At 33.4% G+C, this 25,038-nt stretch overlaps 2 protein-coding genes across 2 annotated transcripts; both read right to left on the reverse strand.

Annotated features, from left to right (window-relative positions):
- Nucleotides 1-4,377: 4,377 nt before the first annotated feature.
- LOC132165808 (scarecrow-like protein 23) lies at nucleotides 4,378-6,724 on the reverse strand. Its single transcript, XM_088511611.1, has 4 exons — nucleotides 6,436-6,724; nucleotides 5,959-6,288; nucleotides 5,208-5,701; nucleotides 4,378-4,800 (listed from the first exon to the last, which is right to left on the reverse strand). Exons 1-4 carry the CDS (start codon nucleotides 6,722-6,724, stop codon nucleotides 4,378-4,380), a joined length of 1,536 nt encoding a protein of 511 aa, XP_088367737.1.
- Nucleotides 6,725-12,745: 6,021 nt separating this feature from the next.
- LOC132165963 (uncharacterized) lies at nucleotides 12,746-22,796 on the reverse strand. Its single transcript, XM_059576681.2, has 14 exons — nucleotides 22,685-22,796; nucleotides 21,928-22,293; nucleotides 20,833-21,007; nucleotides 19,451-19,534; nucleotides 19,126-19,367; nucleotides 18,797-19,016; nucleotides 18,323-18,402; nucleotides 17,887-17,971; nucleotides 16,834-16,965; nucleotides 16,623-16,736; nucleotides 16,463-16,510; nucleotides 14,849-14,933; nucleotides 13,431-13,487; nucleotides 12,746-13,272 (listed from the first exon to the last, which is right to left on the reverse strand). The coding sequence occupies exons 2-14, from the start codon at nucleotides 22,152-22,154 to the stop codon at nucleotides 13,139-13,141; spliced, it is 1,683 nt and encodes a 560-aa protein (XP_059432664.1). The 5' UTR covers nucleotides 22,155-22,293; nucleotides 22,685-22,796; the 3' UTR covers nucleotides 12,746-13,138.
- Between the last annotated feature and the right edge of the window lie 2,242 nt (nucleotides 22,797-25,038).

Genomic DNA, 25,038 nt, shown 5'->3' on the forward strand with positions numbered 1-25,038 from the left:
GATTAAAATTTAATAATGATCAATTACAAGCCCAATGGTAAATTTAATAGCTACATCATCCTTGAAAGAATACAAGAGAAACTTATAACATTAGTCGTTTTTTTTTTTTTGTCAGGACAGACTTTCTCCTGTTTTCACATATGTCTAACTTTCTAAATATTACTTCCATGCATTATTTTCTTTTAATATTTCCAAAAATATTTCATCCAGAAAATATAAATTGTCCAAATTGGCAAGATTGCATTGCAGTTTTTCATACATGGATGGGATAAAGTTCTCTAATTGGGTCTTGTGGTGTTAAATTACTAGCTATCTTTTAAGATGATAAAATTAATTAAATTAAAGTATTTTATTTTATATACACGATTTTTTTTTTTAATTAATGCAGTTTGTATTTTGCACAATTATTAGCATTTCAAAGGATAGGTTGGTCCGTATCAAATTAGTTACAAATATGAATGGCCAAAAATAAATCCTAATTGCACTTATGTACTCATTTATCTTCGGAGACTATGATTGCATCTTATATGAACACCCCGAGATCTCAAATACGAGCATGCGCTAACTCGAACTAGACCATTCCCGTAAAGTAAGTCTCGAGTTTTGTGCACACAGGAAGCAAGTTAAGAATATTATATTAATAATTGATGACACATCACACATTCAGCTTGTATTTTATGCGACACAAATTAACCAAAGTCTAATGATGAATAATTAGACATCAATGAGAATGAATTGTTAATTTATTTATTTCTTAGCTTCAATATTCTGATTGCTGCTTTGAGTGAGGGACATATTGCATACTATGTTAATGATTTTGTTTTTTGTTTTTTGTTTTTTTTTTTTTCCTTCTGAAATATGTAAATTTAGTCCATGTAGTTCTACTAACCTATAAAAAGCTTCATAAGTTTTAAAAAGCAACTTAAGACTCCTTGTGAGCACTATTAGCAGCCTCATTAAAGATATTTTTTTGGTTATTTTAGTGAGGCAAATTGGTAAAAATGCTGACAAACTCTAATTTTTAATAGTGAGTACTCTTCACTCATCAATTGAATAAAAAATAATTTTTGTCTCCTTTTTTTTTTTCGCTTCTCTCTCATCCTTTAATAGTTAGAGAAATAATAAACAAATATTTAAAAAAATAATATTTAAATAGAATAATGAAAGTAGATTGTTAAAATAGTAAGGTTGATAATGTGCTATAAAAAAATAAGTAGTTAAAATAGAGAAAAATGTATTTTTGGTAATTTTGATGAGTAAAAATTGGTGAGGCTCTAAGCATAAATGACAAATAGCTTCACATTTTGAACTCCTATTTGAAATTTTGACTCAAACTGTATGATTGAAGATGGTTCGACCACCCCTTCTAGCCAATTTGGGGTGGTCTAACTACCTATTTTATATTTGTATTTTTTTCTCCCTTTTTTTGTTTTGTTTTATATTATTTTATATTTTTAGTATATGAGACTAAACACATGTTGTATATGGATTGAGATCTCTTAGAATTTCCTTTAAATTTGAGAATCTCAAATTCATAAATCTCAGCCGTTCATTTAATCTAAGCGTCTAAAATAAGCCATGTTTCAGCATTTAATGAGAAAACTATCCTCAAGAAATTTAATAAGTCATAAATGCTTAGCTGAGATTTATGAATTTGAGAATCTTAAATTTAAAGAGAATTTTAACGGATCATAATCCTTACTATATATTTTTGGTGAAAATCTTAAATGAAAGATTGGAGTGGGATCCGTTAATATTGTCATTTATGTTTACTAGGTGGAATTTTAAATAACTTTTTAAACCCTAAAAAACTTACAAATCGACGCAACAAATGAAACTGGTATTTCTTTTTCCTATGGACCCTACTTCTATTTCTGTGATTCATTAACATCACGTAAATCTTCTCAAGCAATTGATGGCAATTCCTAGCTACCATAATAATAAATAGTATTTGCTGTTAAACTATCTTTCTTCGTTTGCATTTATTATGACTACTACACAACGGGGGCCTTCTTAGATTCATCCAGATTCATGTGCCCCTTATCGTACAAACTCTACTCATGATTGATTGAGAGAATCCTAAGCTCAACATTGTTCTCTCTCATAATAGGCCCTATCGTAATTACAGGGAATCAACAGGAGAGGAAGAAAGGTTGGAGATTTTAACTTTAAGACATTTTTGGTTGGTTTTATTTTTTATTTTTTATCTTTTTTAACAAGTTTTGATCTAATGATCGATTTTTTTTTTTTTTTTTCTTGTTGGTCATATCATCGACTTGTATAACAATTTACATAGAATTACTTTTAATGATTTGAGTGAACCAGGCTTCAGCTAACGACGACGCTCCATTAAAAAGCACAAACCAAGATTGAGAAGCATTCTTCTTCTGCAACAATCTATAATGTATGCATGCACCAGGGCCTCCTTGGATTCGTTGGGATTGAGTTGCAGCCAATAATACAGTAAGTACACATAATTGAGTATGATCATACTCAATTATAGAGTTCCATATGCATTTTTAGTTTTGAAATTTTCCTTTTATGCATACGAACCAGTGGGGCCGGGGTACGGCCTCCGTTCTGAAAATTTCTTTATTTGGCTTAAAAAAATTAAGCTTGACCCTTATCAAAGCAAAAACTCGTAGTTAGCATAATTAAGCAAGCATATCAATTGAGCTTAGTGTGAGTATGAGCACATTAAGCTCATGATCAAATATTATAGAGTTCATGCATTCATTTTAAAAATTTTCCATATATATAATGTTTATTTTTTATTTTGAGATGTATTTATCATGACAACTTAAAAACAAAAGATAGAAAATAAAAACTTCAACAAAAACATATAACCTTTAAGATTTCAAGACTATCTATATATCCATGTATATAAGCAGAAACTTTACATGGTAAATGTAAACAATATCCAAGGAAATAGAAAGAACAATGTTATAAATTATATTTTTATTTCACTTTTATCACACTATACTAACGTGACAGTGTCAATCAATCCTTGAAGAAAGAGCAACGTTAGAACCCATATTTTTATTTCACTTTGATGATATGGTTGTGACAATCGAATCTGGCTTATATGCTGTTATTAAAATAACAGCATATATGTTGTAGTGTAAGCAACGGTCAATATTGAATCTCAAAGTTGACTTACTTTGAAAAGCTTTTAATAGGAGAGAGAAAATGAAGAAAGATTTTGAGAAATTCAATCTTGACTGTTGCTTACACTACAACATACATGTATGCTATTATTTTAATAATAGAATGTAAGCCGGATCCGTGGCAACCAACCTTTACACTGCTACATCAGCAAAGTAAAATAAAAATATAATTTCTATTGTCACTCAAACAACAACTTAGAAAATTATACATATTGTGGACCAATGTCCATTTATTAAGCTTAGTAATTGATAATTAAGTTGATATATATATCAATTTAAATATGCGTAATATTACTCATATGGCGTGCATATATATTTCCACCATGCATGTTTAGGGCTTGCATCGGCCAGTTCCCTTAATTTGGTTAATTAATTGATAGGATTATTAAGAATCTAACTCGATCTTTTCATAATTAGTACTTTATCATATTGCTAAGGAGTCACTAAATTTAATTAACTATAGCAATATTGCATGCAATCTAGATCATGAGCTGCCTACCACAAAGTCCTAAGCCCCAATATTTTTTTCTCAAAGTTATTACTAATAGAATGAATGTCAACAAAATTGTATGATTGTTTACAAGATTACACTTGTATAAAAAAAACACTTCTCATCTAGCAAATAATGCAAAGAGTCACTGAAACAATTTTTTATCATCAAATTTCTGAAAATTTTAATTTTTTAATTTTAACCAATTTGTAATGTATCATATTGACACGTTGCCATTTGGTAACGTGTATTATTGCCACGTTGCCTGTGTTAACATATTACCATTTGGCAACGTGTTAAAATGACACGTTACCATAAGATGACGTGTCTATTTAGCACGTCATCTTATGGTAACGTAGCATTTTTGCCACGTCACCATATGGTGACATGTTAAAAATGTCACATTATCAATAATAATGGTAACGTGTTATCTTTTAACACGTTATAATTTAGTAACGTGGCAACAACTAATGAACAGTTGCCACGTCACTAAACCCTTGATTTTTTGTAGTGTGGTTATATAAACTGCAAAAGAGAACCCTTAAAACCACAACAAACTTGTCAAAGGCATCTATGTATTCCATCCCCATAAATTTAATCTTGACAATTCCTTAGTCGGACTACATTAATTCTACCAAAACAAAAGAAAAAAATAAAAAATAAAAAAGAAGAAAAATAAATAAAAATAAAATCCAAAAAATGAAACATATTAATTAGCAGCTACTTAGGAGGTGCAATATTAGAAGAAGTCCATGCAGAAGCAGTATACAAACTGGTATCCTTCCATCCAAGCCTAAGCGTCCCATCTCCCTGGACAAGGCTATATCCATAAGCAGGAGGGAACATGTTCAATATCAGCTGCGCTTGAGCCATTGAATTCGCACTCATCGGCACCTGTACAAAGCAATTCTTCGCAAGCTCAATCCTCCAATGCCTATACTTGTCTTCCCCGCTTCTCGCCGGCCCTCCGATTGCCAATATGTTGTTTATCTCCCTGTACAGAAGCCAGTGCTCCACCCTGTGCCGGCGAGGGTCGTCCACCGGCAGATTCACTCCAAGGGAATCGAAGAGCTTCGAGTAGTAGTGCAGTGACCCTACAAAACGATCTAGAAAAGACCCGCCATGGGAGATATCTTGCTCTACCTGTTAGAACATAAATTAAACCTTTAAATTCAGCTCTTAAAATAAATAATGATTTGATATGATATCAGAGCAAAGGTTCGGAGTTTAAACCCTGTCTCCGTCATTTACCTCTCATTTCAATTAAATATTTCACGTGTTAGACATCATTTATTAAGAGAGAGTTTCAATTCACACGTGAGGAGAAATGTTATAATATAAATTAAAGAGTAATATTATTTAATAGACTATTATACAATTGTCATACAATTAAAATGACGTGACATTAAAAATCTATTTTTAGATCATTCTAGCTAATAGTTAGTTGTATGATAGTCGTATATCAATCTACTAAATAGTATTTCTCTAAATTAATTGATCAAATTCATCTATTTTTATCGACTTAATAATATGCGGTAATTTAAGAATACTAGTGTGATGATGGTTGGTGATAACTCTTTTAGCAGTCTCATTGTTTTCCAGTCCGGCCCGGTGGCGTCGTACATGGAATGTTGCAGCCAATGCACGGCCAGAGTTTCTCCATGCCGGACTTGCACCGTCAAGGCATCGATTTCTGCAAACTTCCTTGCAATTGGGTAGAACTCAAATGACATTCCAAGCCGCTTGGCGAAGTTGGCGAGCTGCTTTCCCGTCTCCACAAGAATCTCCATCGACGCGCCCATGCCCGTCATTCTAACGTGCGGAGGGCCCTCCATGCGGGTGGCGAGGATGTGAAACAAGGCCGGCCATTGCAGGCCTTGCATGATGTCAAGGTCAAGAATGTGAACTCTGTCACGCCGGTGGAATGCCTCCAGGATGGCTTGGTTGGAGGTGAAGTGTGCAAACTTGATGAAGGGGGATATGTTGTTGAACACTTGGAAGGCGCCATGAATGCTTTTGTAGTCAACTAGAGGAGAACAAATACCTATCAAAATATAAATTAAATTATTAAATTCATATTTTTCTATTGATCTAATTAAAATTTTAAAATAAGTAGTGATTTAACATAATATTATAGTAAATGTTTTGAGTTTAAACTTTGTCTTTATTATTATTTTTCCATTTCAATTAAATATCCTGAGTATTGGGTCTCAATTATTAAGAGGGAGTTTGAGTCTATACGTAACGAGAAGTAATATAATATAAATTAAGCTTTTAGGATAAGTGGTAATTTAAGAATACCGAGCCAGGAGTTGATAACCCTGCTAGACATTGCCTTAGCAAAATAAGCCACAGCACGCTCAGCGCAAGAAAGGCCGTAAGGTGAGCTCATTTGTGTTAGCTCAAGTAGCATTCTATGAGCCTCTCCAAGATTATCGACCGAGACAGCAACTGCACATTCAAGAAGGAGGGTTATGAGGGTTAAGCCATTCTCATCTACCCTGCTTAACCCTTTGCAATTCCTTCCCTGATCAGAAACGTTAACTCGAGGCTCATTACTCCATTGAAGCTGGTTTCCGGCAACGGTGTCAAAGTTGTTTCTTTTTGTCGCTTTTCTTGGTCTAAAATCGCCTGAAAGTGAAAAATTACATTAAATTACTACTTATCCCAAAAGTTTAAGCTTATAGAAATAAATGAATTTAATCATTTAATTTCTATTCTAATATCCTTCCTCAACTTTCGTAAGACTCAATACGTGAAATATTTAATTGAAATGACAAGTGAATAACGGATATAGAAATTCGAACGAAAGACCTCTACTCTGATCTTGGTCGGACTGTGTCTCGCTGTGCTGCAAGATATCCGAGGCTGCAGTTTCCGGTAGGTCTTCGACCAATTGTTTAGTGATTTGCTCCACCCACTCAGAGAGCTCGTTGTGCTCCATTATAGGCTTGAGGAAAGGGTTGAAGGGTGGAGCAGCAGGAAAGCCAACAGAGGTGTAGTCCCATGGTTCATGGGGTTGGATTGTATCCAAAGCTCCCTGAACCATTTCAAAGCCAGCTTTCATGAGGGAAATTAATTAAGTGAAAGAAATTAAGTAAGAAAGGGAAAAGATGGTGGTGATCAGAGGGGGGGTGTCTGGGAGAGGTGGAGGCCATTTTTAAAGGAGAGGGTTTGGATGATGAGCAAAGAGATGACAGAAGAAAAGTTTCATGTGACACAACAGAGTAATAGCAATAGTTTAATGCCAGAGGATGGCCGGCATAGCCAAGACACACAGAAAAAGATAAACTGCTGAGAGACAAAAGACCCACGTCGGTTTGGTAGTGATTTTCTAATTATATTAACTTTGAGATTTGTTGAAGATCGAAGCATATATATATATATATATATATATATATATATATATATGGAAGAATGGAGGAAAGGAAGAGGCGTGTGAAAGCATATTGAAGAAGTAATGTCATCACAATAGTGTTGTTTGCATGCTTCTTATTACATATATTTATTATTAATAGCAATAGTTTAATGCATAAATCTTGTATCTAGAACATTAATTGTTGATTTCATTGATAATATGTGTGAAAGTTTGTACACAAAAAGAGTAAACAAATATTATTTTTGGGTGTCTTTTATAATATTTAATTGAAAATTTAGTAAACTGATATCTCTTATCAGGGATAACCTATATATCCAATATTTGGAGGTTGTGATTTAGAGCATATCTGAGAAATAGAATTTTTAAGTTAAAAAACGTTTTTCGGCCAAAGCTTTATTTTTAAACTTTTGTCAAAAATACGTTTTGAACATTTAATAGCGCTTTCAATTTTTTTTACCAAACGTGTACTTTTTTCTTCAAACGAACTTTTTGAGTATTAAACGCCTTTCAAACGCACACTCAAACAGGCTTTTAGCCACATGATTAAGATGGGTGGATTGATTCCATTTATATTACACATTCCTCTAGCCCAATAGGGAAGGGGGAAGGCCAGGCCTTGAGTTAATTTGATCAAAAAGAGATTAGTTAACATATTAGGTGTTAATAATATAGATTAGTTATAATAGATTTGGACAATTTTTCTCTCGTAATCATATACTTTTTAATTAGTTGATAAGTTTTTGTAGTTGTTAGACACAACTTCTTCTTGGCATTGACGTATTACTTTTTGTTGACATTGACGTATATTTCTATTAAATTGATTAAGATGAAATCTTTTAAGGTTATTTATTTTGTTTGAATATTAATTAAATTTATTATTTTTTTTATCAGTTTAAACATGTTTAAATGTCGTAGATGCCTGCTTTGTTTTTTCTACATTGCTTGCATTTTGGCCGATCAGTAAAGCAAATTATTGGTGAGACATCAAGATCATCAACTTTTCAGCTTTTATATGACCATTTGTGGGAAATTTAATATATATATATATATATATATATATATATATATATATATTATTGTTTTGTAATTTCTTAGCAATGGCTTCAAGAGAAAATTTAATTCCTTGGTATTTGGAGAAATAAAATTCACATGGTGAGTCGGGTCAGGCCGGACAAAAGTGTATCAATTAAAATAATTTTGATTAAATATATGTAATAAATCTATTCATTAAAAATATATGAAATAAAATCCAATATCTTTGAGTTCTGTCTGCAAGAAACATTCATCGGCAAGCTAGAAAGAGTATGGAGTTATTTTTGTGTTTGACTCCATCTAGGTCGAATCGATCTGACCTCTTCCAAGATTGCTTTAGATAGATTTTAGGGTTCATAAGTTCAACCTTCATTATAATATTGCTAAATTAAGCTGTCATAATGCTGTGGAAAAATACTTTCAAATTTTCTATTTTCATTTTTAAGCCCATATATAAGTCTAACTTTTTTTTTAAAAAAAAAAATACTTTCAAATTTTCTATTTTCATTTTTAAGCCCATATATAATTCTAACTTTTTTTAAAAAAAAAAAAAGAAAAAAAAAAAAGAAAAGGAAATCTGATGATTTCATTGATTAAAAATCACAAGCATAAAGCTCTTACAGAGCAAAGCAAAAAGCTTTTACAGCACAAAGTATAAAGTTCTGCAAAATCATAGTCACATGCTAGCTATGAAGTTACAAAGTCATAGATACAAACAAAAATTATTACAATTAAGTGCTATATATGACTTCAATCTTCTGTTAACCCATGTACAAATACAAATCAAATTTATTTAAACCAGCCGTGAGAGATAATCCCTCACTTCGAACTATCCAGATCATCAGAAATAACTCTTCAAACCTAATTATTCTTCATCGCTCATGATGGCAGATATAGAGAGAATAAACCTCTTATTCAAAAAAAAAAAAAAGCACAAACAAACAACCAGCAAGCAGCAACAACAGTCGGGGAGGAGATGAACGGCACTACACGGTGGAAGGTGGACGGACGCAAAGTAGAGAGGCCGAAGTTGTTGATCTGGTCGGAGAACACCCACAAACACAAAGAAAAAAAAAGAGGGGGAGGGTAGGAGCAGAGAGTAGAAGGGGAAGAGGAGAGGATGATGGAGCAGATATGCTCCCTCCTTCGCTCAAAATTGATTTCTTATATAAGTCTAACTCTTGACATGTGTATATATAACAAAGGGGGAAGACAAGGTGTTTTTTTGTGTGTTCTCTTAGTCTTCGATGAATATTATTTTCTTAAAAAAAAAAAATTGCTCTTATTTCTTTTACCTGATTTTTAGAAAATAATATCGATCTAGAGCTAGAAGAACACCTAAAATTTTCCATAACAAATGTTGATTGATTCCATCTAAATTATAGCTAAACATCTATTTCATTGGCTTGGTGATGATAATTTTAACACAACCGTTGGAGACGGAATCAGGGGGAGGGGCTTCGGGCTAGCTCATTACTTTTTGGACAATGTTGAAGGAAAAATTTCAAAATCAGGGTATGGCCCTAGCCGGATTCCGTCCCTAATCACCACTAATTGTGACGATAACAATAATAATTGTTAAAATGTTTGACCAAGATGAAAAAAAATAAAAAAAATCTAATACTATATTAAATCATGTGAAATATAATCTTAATAAGTGAAGTTTAACATGTGAAATATTTAATTGAAATGAAAGATGAATGACGAAAACAATATTCAAACTCTTAACTTGTATTCTAAATTTCTAATATTATATTAAATCAATGTTTATTTTAAAAGAAAAAACTAATAAAAAATAATAATTGATTTAATAATTTAATTTGTACGTATTAATTTGTTTTAGCACCCAAGTCAACCCTCTAGTTCGAAGCTGCCTTTGGTAGAGTTAAATCTTCAAAACTTGCCGGAAGGGTTAAAGTCTTAGTCAAGCAGCCAGGCCAGCTCCCTCGACTTTTCTATAAACTTGCATGAAAGCATCACACACCCAAACCAATCCCACCGAATTAGGTGGATTTATTAGTCACAGTTAAATTTAGTTATTTTTAGTACTTGGCACGATAATTAAGTGCTATATTATATGCATTTTTTTTTTTTTTTTTGACATGTTCACACAAGGGAAGGGGGAGGGGGGATTCGAACTTGTGACCTCCGCTTCATAAGGCGTGGTTCACAGCTGATTGAGCTACCCCTTGGGGACTATATTATATGCATTTACAAACTAACGTTACAGTAGCATTGTCTCGTCGTCAGTCAGAAGCAAATTTAATTATTCAGTGACTAATGTAGTAAATATTACGTTCACACATAAGTTTATAAAGAATTTATAGCGCTCTTAATATCATTCATAGTGTTAATGGGATATTCATATCTTTTGTGTACATAAACTCATATTTAATTTGGAACGAATTATTATTAAATTTTAATTTAATTATAATTTTAAAGGCCACGGAAATAAAAATATAGCATTACTCATTCTTTGCCTCCAAGCTCTTTGGAGATGGATGAGAGAATACTACCAATCTCCTGCAAACAAAAAATTCTGTAACTAATTAACTTATATTGTACTGATTTCACAATCATAATTTAACCTTAAAAGATTTTTTTTCTTCCCTTTTTTTGTTTTGGTGGTTTGAACCTTAAAAGATTTTGAATATAATAATTGGGATTAAGAAATTGTATATGGTACAAGTTTTTAATTAATAACAATGGGAAAATCTTGTCAATCCATCCGTCTCTTTCCAGATTGATACTCATATAATTAGATTCTCATTTTTTTTTTTTTGCCAGACAATGTTTTAGAGATTTTAGTCTGTGCGTCATCACTTGATTGTTTTGTCTGAAATTAAGAATTAGTCAATGTTATGACTTACGAACTTATAATTTTTATGGGTATATATCTTATAAATCATTGTGCCAAAACAAAAAAAAAAATTCTAAATTTTTTTTCTTTGAATTTTTACTCTCTGGGTCAATCGAAAAGACAAATTAACCCCTATTATTACATTTTTTTCCAAAATGTTTAATGCCAGTCAGTTCGAACTAAACGCATCGTTTTGCCACGTCAGCATATTAATTTTTTTATTAATTTAATTTAAAAATTAAATCTTAAAAAAAAAAAATTGAAGGTGTGGCCTTCGGGTTAAGAGTGGCCGGAAAGCCACCCCTAACCCCGTTGGGGGTGGCTTGCGGCCACCCCATAGGAGATAGGATTGGCTTTCTGGCCACCCCTTCAATTTTTTTTTTTAGATTTAATTTTTAAATTAAATTAATAAAATATGCTAACATGGCAAAATAATGCGTTTAGTTGAGACTGACCAACATTAAACATTTGGGAGAAAATATAAAGGTAGGGGTTAATTTGCCTTTTCGATTGACCCGGAAAGTAAAAATTAAAAAAAAAAAAAAAAATTCAAAAAGTTTTATGTTTTGGTGTGTTGACTCAGGAATTTATAAGATATTTATCCAATTTTTATTATATTTTTTTACAACTTGATGTATTAGTCTATGTGAGACTTATCACAATAGTCAAGTTAGCCATGTAAATTGTTATGTCAATTTAGTAATTGATGTGATAAATATTACGTAAATTGTCAGGTCAGTTTATTTGAATGTTATAAAATTTGTAATATTGTTTAAAAAAATAAATAAATAAATAAAGGAATTTTTTTTTTCCCCCCAACTTAAAATAGTAGATATTTTGTAATTGATGGTGACGTTCGATGGGCATATGATATTGACAAATGGCACTTGCCCACCATGATGACTCAGTCAAGCCATTGCCTGGAAGAATACCTTTAGAATGATGCGTTGTCTTTATGTGGATGTCAATATGATTCCCAATTGGTGTATCAATACATCCTATACAAAGCTCAAGCTTCAGCTTGATTTTTGAATCTAAAAATTAGGGCAAACACTTGAAGTTTGGAAGGCATTAAATAGGCTTATGTTCGTCAAACTCAAGCAATAGAATTATTTTTTCATATAATATAATTTTCCGTCCAATTTTATATCCTTTCTCTGAGATTTCAAGCATACCTTGGAGCTTAGGAAAGATTTATTGAGGTCATGTATGCAAGCCTAATCAAGTCAAGCTTAGCTTAATCAAATTTGACTTGTTTGTTTAATATATAAACAAGTTAAGATCCTTTCAATTTCACTTGAAATTATTCAATCAATTTCATGGTTCAATATATATACATATATATAATTTAAATGTACGTTACATAAACCATGAAATGAATCATCTTTGTGAGTTTGATTGAGTAGGCCTTGAATTTCAAATATTATCAAGAACAAAATAAGATCAAATGGGGAATGACTAAGCATACATCTTCTGCACTCCATTTCAGGAAATGCAGGAAAATTTGAAGGTGGAGAAACCTCATGATAAGAATTAAGAAAGAGTCAATAAAGATTAGAAATGTCTATTTCTTTTCTTTGATTTTCTCTCTCCCCCTCCCATTAAGTGCACTGTTTGCAGGAAATGGGGTGCCAGCCAGCCAAAGGAAGTTTAGACTGTGAATTTGGTACCCTAAAGAAATGCCCATTCCAAAAGGGACCAACCAAGGCAGTTTTACCAAGAAAACAGACCTCCCCACAGTTATCATCACACAAATTCACACTGTCCAACACCATATCATCTTAAAAGAACACAATTAAACAGCTTTAATGAAAAAAAAAAATTTATATCATTTAATCCAACAAAAAACACAACGTATACATGGTAATGAGTGGCAGTGACTTTGTACACTATTGAACAGATTAACAAAAAAAAAAATACATGTCAGTGTGAAAGAATTAGTATTTACTTCTCAGTTTTACTTAATCTTTAGTAACAGAAAAAGTTACAGGATTCTTATCCAAGAGGCTCAAAGCTGATTAGTAGCTTCAAAACCAGCATACTTTCTTCACACTTCAAAGCTTGAGTTTTCAAACAAACCCTCAGTTCCATGCTGCTACACCGACTTCAAATGCAGCAAATGCAGAACCCAAGAATTACACCTAATTACTTGGAAGTCAAAATGCGTTGGACTTATGAGCTGGAGCTACTCGTATAGAGAAAAATCAGAGTTAGGAGGATTTATTCTGATTTTCAGATACTACTAGTTGGGGAGGCAAGAGATTCAAAAAGCTCCCTTGTACAGGTTGACTGGCTGCAGATACGTCGGATATCTCAGATGTTTCCGATGTTTCAGACTCAACCTCTGTTGTAAGTGTACCCCAAGATGTGAGAAAAACAGAACATAATAGTCTTGCTTATAGAAAAAATGCCAATCCAGTATACATACAAAATGGATACTAATAAAAATGATTAAGAAAGATAAGTGAAAGTATCAAAGGAAAAACGTGGTTATAAGCCTACCAAAAAGTGACTTGATGGACGGCCTCTTTGGTTTGTTGGGTTTCTTCTTCAACTCAGCTGCAAGGAAGAGGAAATAAAATCAGCTACAGATAAAGGTAATTGCCTGAGTAAGTACTTGTCGAAGTGAAGCAACATGCGCAAACGACCTACATCCTTGTTCCTGGTGTGTTGATTTTGAAGATAACCCACCCTGTTTAAACAACCTAGACAACCTAGTGTAATCCAATAACAATTAAAGACTACCTATTTACAGATTGATCCTTATTTTCCAGATATTTGGCCACCTAGCATAAAACCACTAAATAGGAATTAAAAGAAGTTGGGGACCGCTAGTATCATAACCTGGAAGCATATATCTGACACAATTTAACATGCTACTACGTGCGATATACTCGAGTCAAATAACTGTGAGTTTGGGTGCAGAAGCAAAAAAGCTGCACAGAAGATGTTATTTTCATTTAAATGATATAAACATGCACTCTAAAGAAGTCAGGGGTTGGGCAGGATTCCCCAACTTAGCATGAAGTTAGAAAAAATCTTTGGAAGAAAAGGTCTAGAAGGCTTTTAAGCATGAAAGTGAGGAATCTTTTGATAGATTTATCTGAAACCACAGGACCTTAAGTATGTGGCACAATCACATCTATTAAATAGTTGAGGGCCTTTGATTGGGTAAGAGAATCAAATGGGAATATCAGCAAAAGTCTCATATTCCGTAGTGTACCTTCAATTAAGAGTTTTGTGCATACTTATTGCTCTCTGGATTGGCTTATGTATGTTCACACAGAGGTATAGTAAATTCAAATTGGGTGTGCACATTTCATTTCAACAATTGGTACATATGACTGAACAGTGTGGTCCTAGCAAGCTTGGAGAAAATCAAACTCAAGGCCAACCAAAGCTAGCAGTACAAGCATTAGGGTTCCGCACTTTGATTCTATAAATTGTGCAGAGCTGTAATAGCCTGCTTTCTCATCATGGATAGCAAGAGTGGAACCCAATAAGGTAAAAAATAGGCCTGTTTGTTTTCGCAAAAGCTGGGCCTCGACCCCACCAAGAAAGCCAAAGATTCAGCAGTTGTTTACAGTCTTTAGAAAACCCATACTCTGCTGCTTCTAATCTACCAGGCGTATACATGAGGTAGGCCAGAGATATAAACATACCAGATAGGTGATAATGATGCATTGGATCAAAACAATTGTACTGTTTTATATTCATCCACACTCTAATTGGTCATTACATGGGGGAAAAAAAAAAATTATGAGGTAAAGGGCTGAAAACATGTAGGGAAGGTTACGATAAACCACTAATCCAGACAGTATCACAACAATCCAGTTTAGACGAGAAACATTTACAAACATACCCAGAACTGACACCTCCACCAAGCCTACTAAATGGATAAAATAGGGAAAGAGACATACCGATCCCAGGCACTTGGTAATCATTGACAATTTCAAAGTTCTTATACGTGTAACCCACAAAATTGATGTCCTTAGACGAGAGCATCTGCAAAGAAAGGATAACAGTGAGAGGGGAAAAAGAGAACAAGAAAATAAAAAATGATACGCATATTGACAGATCTAACTACTCAGAAACCTAAAATCTTAATAAGATCTCACAACCTAAAAAGCCAAAAAAAAAAAAATTAAGACAACTTTTCATAAATCATCAGGCTATAAAACATTCACTCCAAGCCATACCGGCTGCAGACAGGAAAGGAATGTTTATATTTCCATTAAACCCACGAGTGTCGACCAACAGTAAGCTCTACGATTCAAATAGAGAAGATTTATCCCCCATTGAAACAAAGCATTAGAATCTTGACTGGAGCATTGACTAACACAAATCTAGCCTAAAACATCACAGTTATGAAAATCCGCTTATGCATCAGTGCAAATCTATGATATCAATTATGTGACTTTTGATGGACCACACATCATTCTAACATCCTATGTTGTTTGAGAAACAATTTTGATAAAGACACTTCTGAGGCTAGGATTTTAAGCTTCTACAAGTTCAACAAATTAATTCCTCTTTCACCAAGATGGTACTTGAAAACCATACTTCAACTTTTGGAAGTCCAGAATTTTGACAAAAGTAACACGCTTCTTAATAAGTAAACACAACTCACAAATCCAAAAGGAATTAGACAAGTGACCTCACTTCCACTCTTGTTTATCGGGGGAGGCGATGCCATTTGCTCCAGAGACCACTAGCAACTAAAGTTTCAAGCCTTGAATGAGCTCCCTTGCCTCTATTAGTGATTTGGGTTTTAGGGCTGGTGTTGGGCTAGTGTGGGTTTTAGTCTTTGGGTCTGTTTCTTTGGTTTTACCGTTTGGCTGTGGCTACTTGTTTGGGCTTTTTGGGTTGGGTTTTGTCTTTGGGTTTTAAGTTTGGCTACCTATGTATACTTTCTTGTGTACTTAGAGGCGCATTGCGTTTTTTTATATATTCAATATTACTTATCAAAAAAAAAAAAAAAAACAGCCTGATAATTTAGAGGGCAAAAATTTGCCAAATATATACGTCCATCTATATCAAAGCCTAGGTTTCTCATTGGAAAACAGAAGAAAATTTGGACCGAGAGTCCTTTTTTTTTCTTCCTTTTTTGGATAAGTATCTGTAAACGAAGAATACCCATAGTTCTTAACAACATTAGAAGTTATGATGCAATTTTGTTAAGTGCTTCTTAGTATTCCATAGCTTTTATTAGAAAAAATTATATTAAAACCCCTACCTCTTGATCTTTGCTCCTTAAATTAAACTTGCCCACATACATTTATAAAAAAAAATGAAAAACATTCTCGGTAAACCTAGCCAGAATAGCATCAAAAGTACAGCTATTATTCATCAATAAAGCAAGTGCTAAGGTACTAGTGGACGACATTATTAAAATGCCTTTATTGCCAAATCACCAAGGAAGCAGGGTCAAAGGAATAGACACTGCTTAATGCTTGCACCAAGCGATGGCTTAAAAGGCAATATCAATGAATGACAAGCCACAGAAGTAGACCATGTAAGACTCAAAAATTTACCTTTCTCCATGGACCAGTTTTCGTTGAACCCTGACCCTGGTTATCAGACTGTGAGAACCCAAAAGAATAAGAGAAGGAAAATAAGAGTGATTAGCAACAAAAAATGCCCAGACAAAAGTAGCTCCATGAAAATAGGAATGAATTGAAAAAACATTGGTACCTCATCGAACTTTTCAAAATTTTGAGTGTCCAACTCATCATTGACCTCAGGAAGAAATGCAGCTTCTATTTGATATATCTTGTCCCAATCAATACCATTAAACCACAGATGAGCCTGAAGAAATGAACCAGCAGCAAGGTAATTACCCTTATTTGCTACTAGCTTATGGAACAAATCCAAGAAATTCAGAAAACAAAGCAACATACAACACCTTTATTTCATTTGCGCCTTTTGAGCCTAACCTCTGGTTTACATTACACAAAAGTTTACTAATAAGATCTTTTGCCTCTGGAGATAGCTTTGCTTCCTCAGGAAACTTCAAATGAGTTCTCCAATTTACTATCTGCATAAAACAGGAAAGAATGGGAACATCAAGGTAATAAAATTTCTTCAGCTTCAATATGAAATTGTTTTTCTTACGCTTTTTTAGGGGGAGGGGGTGTTTCCACATGAAATTAAACAAAAATATTTTCTTACTTTTTTTAGGGGGTGGGGGTGTTTCCACGTGAAATTAAACAAAAATATATGAAATGCCAACACTTCTCACCAAGTGTCTAGCTTATATGAGAAGTATAGTAAGGAGCATATTATAAAAGACAGAGATGAAACATTACTAATAACAAAGAACCATTAAAAAGAAAGATAAAAAAAAAAGGTCCAGTTTGAGAAGGTCCAGTTTGAGGAGCCACCAAGAAGCAATCAAATTAACTTATCATTGCACCAGTAAGCCTGTTGCGAAATCAACATTTATGTTTGGAAAAAAAAAGTGCAGTCTTTAGAAGAAATTTGTGATGAGCAGGTCAGATAGTTCAACTAAATTCCAATAAAGTCAGTTATCCCTGATGTGTATTCGTTATTTCAACCCTCTTACCATGTTCCATTATTCTCAGGATAACAACAACAAAGGAAGTCATAAGGAACCCCCCAGAATACAAATTTGATTTCTTCAGAATCAATGGGTTGTTTATTAGATAAATTTAGCTCACTCAACTCAGGCTCATTAGCATTGCAAGGAATTCAAGATCATGAAATCTTTTGTATGCTAGTGCTTCAGTGCAATTCAGTTAAACCTTTGTAACCAAGCAATTAACCACGCTTCATTAAAGAGTGGAAGCAATCTACAGACCAGTTTACGTCGTAGGATTACAAAAGGCAAAAGAAACAGAGAGCTTTCAGTCAAAATCAGATGTTAACTTGAAAGTATTAAAATGCAATGTGATAAGATTGTTGCACTAATGAAGAGTCTAAGAAAGAGAATGTGTACCTTCCTACATGTTGACATGGGATCATCAGAGTAGAAAGGCGGGTAACCCACGAGCATTTCATACATAATAGCCCCAAGTGACCACCTGCATACCAATAATAACCATGATCTCATCCAAGTTATATTGATCTAAAATATATGGCATCTCAAGACAAGCCAAAAATGTGAAATTATTTGTGGCCCATAACATCGAAAGACACACAACCCATTTCCATTAATTTTATGATCATAGTAAAAGAAATAAACAAATTGCGAATGCCAAGCCACAAAATCGAGAATTAAAAAAAAAAAAAATTGATCTGCAACATGCAAACAAACAGACTCAACTGAAATTTTAGTGTAATACAGCGCCAATCTCCATTTTGGCAAGTAAATTGAATTGAATATTTTTCATGATACATCCAAACACCCATTACAAAACACGCACAAAACTCACCAATCACATTCCAACCCATAACCTTTCTTCAACAAAACTTCTGGAGCAATATAGTCAGGTGTACCAACAGTAGAATAAGCCTGTAATAACCAAAATCAACAGTCATAGAGAAATCTTTTTTTAAAAAAAAAAGCTTCTGACATTCACCACCAAAAATTTTCCAGGAACTCAAAAGAGACATGGATTCTCATCCAATGAATGAAAATAAGTTCTTCAAATCACAATGAAATTTTTTTTATTGGTAAGTTGCACGACACTCGATGAGTTTTTAACCCATGATCTCACCTTTCCTTTGTTTCTTATGGGAGGAGAAAGTGCAATTTGAGCTAGAGCTCATCAGGTACTAAACAAGGGGCAAGAGATGACATCATGTCTATTTATATTAATAAGCCATCATTACATAACAGAAAAAGAAAACTTTTGGGTTAGACTAAGGGGAAAGAGAAAGAAAAACAAAGAATAACAACTACTTACAAGAGTTCTTCTATTCTTTTGCCAATGCTGTAGTTGCTCTTGCTGTGTGCGTTTTGGAGCTGGAGGGCGTCCATCATTCTGTGCAGCCCCGTTAGCATTGTTTGCCATTGAAAAGTCCTGTTCTTGGAGTGTACTACAGTCTAATGGTTTACATAGTCCAAAATCTGACAGTCTCAAGTGTCCATGTCTATCAAGTAGCAAGTTATCAGGCTTGATATCCCTGTAAGATATAACATTTACAAGCTTAATCTATGTTTGCAGTCCAATAAAATTACATTTTCTGATCCATTTCATAATATATATATCATGACATATATAAGTGCACAAACCTATGAATGTAATTGTGTTTATGGATAGATTCAATAGCCAGAACTGTTTCCGCAACATAAAATCTGGCTTCGTCTTCAGTCAAGGTATCCTTTCTCATAAGTAAAGTCATCATATCTCCACCAGGTAGATACTCCATAATAAGATAAAGAAACTCATCATCTTGAAAAGAACAGTAGAGTTTGACGATGCAATTGCTGTCAACCTCCGCAAGCAGATTCCTTTCAGCCTTCACATGCTCAACCTAAAAGGATGAAAAGCCAATTGGAATAAACATAGAATACAATACCTCAGTTATCCAATCTAGTAAGTCCGATAAATGTATACCTGGCCTCTACGAAGCATCTCTGATTTCTTAAGTTTTTTCATAGCATATACATGATCTGTGGTCTTCTCCCGACAAATTCTAACCTGCACCACAGAAGCAAATTTTATACTGCTTATAATTTATGAACTTATAAGTTAATAGCAAACAACAATATAAGTTTTTAGGGGACAATGAAGGAATGAGAAAAGAAAAAAAAAAGGACATAGTCCATATCATCTATATCTCTTGCAGTTCTAGTCAACGAAAGCCAAGTAAACTTATAACTAGAAGCAAACACCAATACAATTTTTTAGGGGACAACGAAGAAGTGAACAAAAAAGGACATAGTCCATATTAACTATATCTCTTGCAGTCCCAGACAATGACACCTAAGTTCAGCTATATCTCACTAGCTTCTTTTTGAGAAATGCTAACATTTTGATTGCCTTTTGTGAATAGGATCTTGGAATTTAACCTTAATCTCACAAGAAAGATGACTTCATTAATTTTTAGATCTAGGTTTTTTTGGAGTCAAGATTACCAGGTGCTTTGTTACGACTCTAGCTAATTAATTCTTGTTAGGTTTCCTTTTCCTAGCGAGAGTCAAGTCTTGTTTAGTTATTAAACATCTTTTTATTTTCCAAATAGGAGTTAGTCATTATCGTGTTCGGATTATGCTTCTACATAGGCCAGCCTTGAGAAGACAACTAAAACAACTTGGTTAATGAAAGTTACCAAAAGCCCACCCGAGAGAAAGAGAGAGAGAGAGAGAGATGCACAAGCACACACAATCACAATGACCATGTAAAGATGGAAAAAGCCCCACATATTTTAAGAAAACAAAAACGTACTAGATTTTTTGGACAGGGTGTAGATTCTAAGAGCACTATCAGCAGCTTCCTAACCATTTTCCCTCAATTTAGGGAATACAACTACTTTTTGATTCCCTAAAAATAAACACTTCACAATAGATTTCCTTATTTTTCCCTATATAAATTAAATACTATTTCTTTTTATCATTGCAACCAATGAGAGAAGAAAGAGAATTGTTGGGACATGTGAAGGAGAGAGGAGAGAGAATGATTTGTTTATAATTTAATAAAGCATTGGGTATCTACCGTGTTTCCCAATGCATTAGGAAACACTATAGATACCCTTTGGTGTAGGTTAAATATAGGGCTTTTGATGTGGGTGTGTTTTTGTGGTTTTTTTAAAATTTTTCCTAAACATAAGGAAGGGAATGGCATATAGAGCATCCGCTGCTAGTGCTCTAACCTATTCATTTTCTTCTATATAAGTAATTGCCCTAAAAATGAGTAGAAGACTAGAGTAAACAGTTTTTAGGGAAAAACAAAAGGCTGGCAAAAGAGATCATAGTACATTATATTAAGAAAGTAAATACCTCTCCAAATGCACCTTTTCCAATCATCGTCAATAACTCAAAATCATCAGCACCCATTTTATGCCTTTGAAGGCGCATGTACTCAGTTTCCTTCTTCTCCAAAAATTTAAGTAGGTTGTTTTGATCTTCCTCGGAGACATCAGCATCAGCCAACTTCTTTTCCAGTATATTCCGTCTGTTCAAGGGAAGTACAATTAGAAATCTTGTAACTCTCAAGCACCAGAGTTTCAACTCTCTAGTCCTATTCATGTAAATATTCTTCTTGATAAGTACCTTATTAAAAATATATTCACCTGTTATTTAGTGGAAATTTCACACTATTATACTTTTTTCTTTTTCAAGAAACACTTGCAAAATTCTGCCTTTATTACTTAAAAAACCTTAAGATGAAACTGCGTCTAACTCTATTGTCTCTTCACACTTCCACCTGCTAGAATATATCACAGGGAGTAATGCTATATACCGGACAAGTATCCCCTTCTATCTCCCAAAGCTAATATGGTGTTGTCCCTCAACCAAAAAATCAATTTCCATCCACCAAATGCTATGGGGAGACCATGGCAGATCAGCTTTGAGGGGATGGAAGGAGTTTACTTGTCCAGTATATAGCATTACTCTATTAGAGGAGGAAGAAGAAAAGGAGTGCAGCTACCTAGAAGAATAAGATCTATTAATAGTTGACCTACCTCTGCCAGTTTCTTTTGACTCCCCTCATTTACAGCCCTTGCTGGTAAAATTCCTATTTTTCTGTTAGGGCGAGAGGGGGCTTCTGGGAAGGAAATGATACAGCTTAAAGAGATAGTATATATAGCCCCTAAAGGCTATAGGTCTTTCTGATAGAATTGAGACTAATCATCAATTAAATGTGTTTTCTATGACATACAACACGTAGTGAAGAATTATTAAAAACTGATTCAACTTTTTCCCAGTTAATGAGAGGAAGAGAAACAACTTATTAAACAACAAAAACGGCCACTGACACATGCAATTCGTTGGATTCTATAGAGAATGTCAAAGCCAAATTGGCATCCAAGTATTTCAGTATCCAAAAGCAAAAGTTCACCACAATGTATTCGAAGGGGCAAAGAACCATACCGCTCCTTCCTCTCCTGCAGGCTCTTCATTTGCTCCTTGTAATGGTTCTCGATATACTGCTTTGCAGCAGCAACCTTCTGCTTCGTGACATTGGAAAGCGCTTCTGCACTGCCCTGCACATCCGGATCCCCACCCTTCCCTTCACTATTACCCTCCTTCCTCTTTGTCGAAGCCCTCAACTTGTCCCGCGGTTGAAGCTTCTGAAGCCAACTCCTCGCTGAATCCATTTCCTTCACTTCAAGCCCAATGCTATCTCAAATCACTATATACCATCCCTCTACATAACACGATACACAAACCGAATCTCCCCCAAAACCCACCAAACCATTCAACCCCAAATGCCAAAAAAATTCAATGGCGCACAATCTGCATTACTCAAAACATAATTAGCCCAAAAAATGAAGCACCACTCTAAGAAAACATAAAACCACGCGCATTAAAGGAACGAAATTCAATCGTACAAATAAAAAGAGCCTCTCATTTTCGCCTCAAAGAAAACAAAATCCAATGCAATATCTTCCTAATAATTCCCAAGTTTCCATTATTTGGCTTCGATATTTCAGAATTCAGAAAAAGCAAGCTTCAATTTTCCTCGGAATACCTTAACTTCTCATAACAAGAACAATGTGTGAATGAATTTCCTAAGAATATATTAATCTCGCTCATTTTTCATCCAACAAAAAAAATTTCAGAAGCTTGAAAACCAAGGCATTCAATCCGTAAAAACCAAAAGGAAAAGGCTGAGAATTCGGATTACCGCGTAATGAAATTGTCAAAGGAGTCAAAGCACCCAAAGAAGAAGAAATACTGTGATCCCCCGAAACCCTAGAGAGAGAGGGGGGGAGGACAATCACTCCTGCATTCTCGGATTGGCATGGAGTCCGAGCTTTTGTTATATACCTTTTCCACGTTTGCTTTTCTCTTTTTCTTTTTCTTTTTCTTTTTCTTTTTAAGTTTTTTCTAATATTAAAAAAATTGTTTTTACGTTGGATCGCACGAGAAATTTGATCCGAAAGGAATCAATGATTCTCTCGCTCTGACACCAATAATTAAAGAATTATAATTAATTGATAAAAAAAAAAAGGGCGGTAATAGATCTATGGAAATATTATATTAAATAAGTGTAGAAATCAAGATTAATTGATTGGGTTAATTATTTATTGACTTTTTATTTGAACCATGTTAATTGATTGGGTTAATTTTTTGTACTTTTTCTTAAGTAGCTCTTCATTAATTATTTTAATGACGATTGCCTTTTTTTCCTTTTTTTTTAAGACAAAATTTTTCTTTAAACTGAGTTAAAAAAAATTCTTACAATCTAATTTATTAAATTAAGATTGATTTCTTGCGTATTAACGTATCACACACATCGTCACAAAGTATTTTTGAAATGCATATCAAAATCACTTACAATAATAACATTTATTTTGATGGAGAATGATCTCTAAACACATATGCCAATTTAGAGCCTGTTTGGAATTGTGTTTGAAAAATAGAGTTTTTAAATTAAAAAGAGCTTTTGGACAAAAGTTTCATTTTTAAGTTTTTGCCAAAAGTGCATTTAGCAATTTTTAAGTTTTTTAGACTCTTAAAAGTACTTTTAATTCATTTTACCAAACAAATATTTTTTTTCTTCGGACAAACTTTTTGAGTGTTAAAAAGTACTTTTATATCCCTTAAACACAATTCCAAATAGACCCTTAATAGATTGAGTTATCAAAATTTATTAAATTATTTAAATAATTTCTTTCAACCCAGTTTGAAAAAGGAAAAAAAGAAAAAAAGAAAAAGCTCTATCCTTTCTCTTTTTGTCAAGGAAAAAAGTACTAGATAAGAAACCTTATTATTTGTGATGTATCATTGTTTTATTTTCAAATACACCATGAATTTTATAACTAATTGACCAACTCCCCAAGCAAAACGCTCCCTCTTTCTCTCGAAGACCACTGGAAAAGGTCAGACCCAACAACAACAGTAAATTGGGAGGTTTCTTGCACTAAGGGCAAAATGGGGACCCAATTTAGTGAGATTGAGCAAAGATCAAGCCAAATGTGAAAAAAGTGTTGAATACATCATGCATGCTGTATGGTTTTACTAAATCACGGACAATCCGTTTTTTTGAAAAAAGTGTTGTTAGGGGTACTACAATTTTTAATACGTCCCTTGCAAACTGGCCTAGGAATCTATGTGCTACTTATCACACCAATCACTAAAGTGTAGATTGTTACGTGACAGTTCATATAACATTTACCATGTCAATCACTAAAATGTAGATTGTTACGTGAATTTATAATGAAATTATAATAAAAAATTGTAGTACCTCAAACATTTTCCTTTTTAAAATCTTACACTGCTTATTTTATCAGTCTCTTGTGTTGTATCTTATACTATATTAAATGTATTACATATTGCTTTATAAGTGTCCTTACATATTAGGCCAGAAAAAAGTGCCCATATATATAAATAAGATTTAAGTAACGGTAGAAATCATATATTTTATTTTAATACACAATTATTTCACAATCCTGATGTGATAGTCCCAGTCAAACTAATGGTTAGTTAGAATTGTCATGTCAACAATATGAGATAATTATAAAATAAAAATGTGGCATATAACATTTCTCATCAAATTTATCACAGTAAAAAACTTTTTTTTTTTTACATAATTTGTTTTTTTTTTTTTTCTTATTTCTTTAAAACTAGAAGAGTAAGTAATTTTTCCCCCTCCAAAAGTCTTTTTTTTTTTTTCCCATAAATTTCTTCTCTCGACAGATACAGCGACACAAACAACTATTGACCACTTAATCAAACCTAAAACCAACAATATTTTTAACCTCCTTTGTGATATGCAACAGATTCCATTTTGTGTTTATATAGCAAGCAACAAAGAGCTATGCAGGAAAAATACAAAACCAGAAGGGCGTTTTGTGATTTGGGTCATTTTGTTAGGTATAATTTTTATCTCACAACTATTCCACAATGTTGACCTGTCATTTTCGACCAATTTTTGATTTTTGATTATTTTTTATTTTTTAACAATGATTGATTAAAGAGTTTGTTATGTGCATTGTAAAATAATTGTGAAATAAAAATGTAATTTTAGCATTACTC

The sequence above is a fragment of the Corylus avellana genome, chromosome 11 (genome assembly GCF_965113065.1).
Source record: "Corylus avellana chromosome 11, dhCorAvel1.hap1.2, whole genome shotgun sequence".
Classification (NCBI taxonomy): domain Eukaryota; kingdom Viridiplantae; phylum Streptophyta; class Magnoliopsida; order Fagales; family Betulaceae; genus Corylus; species Corylus avellana.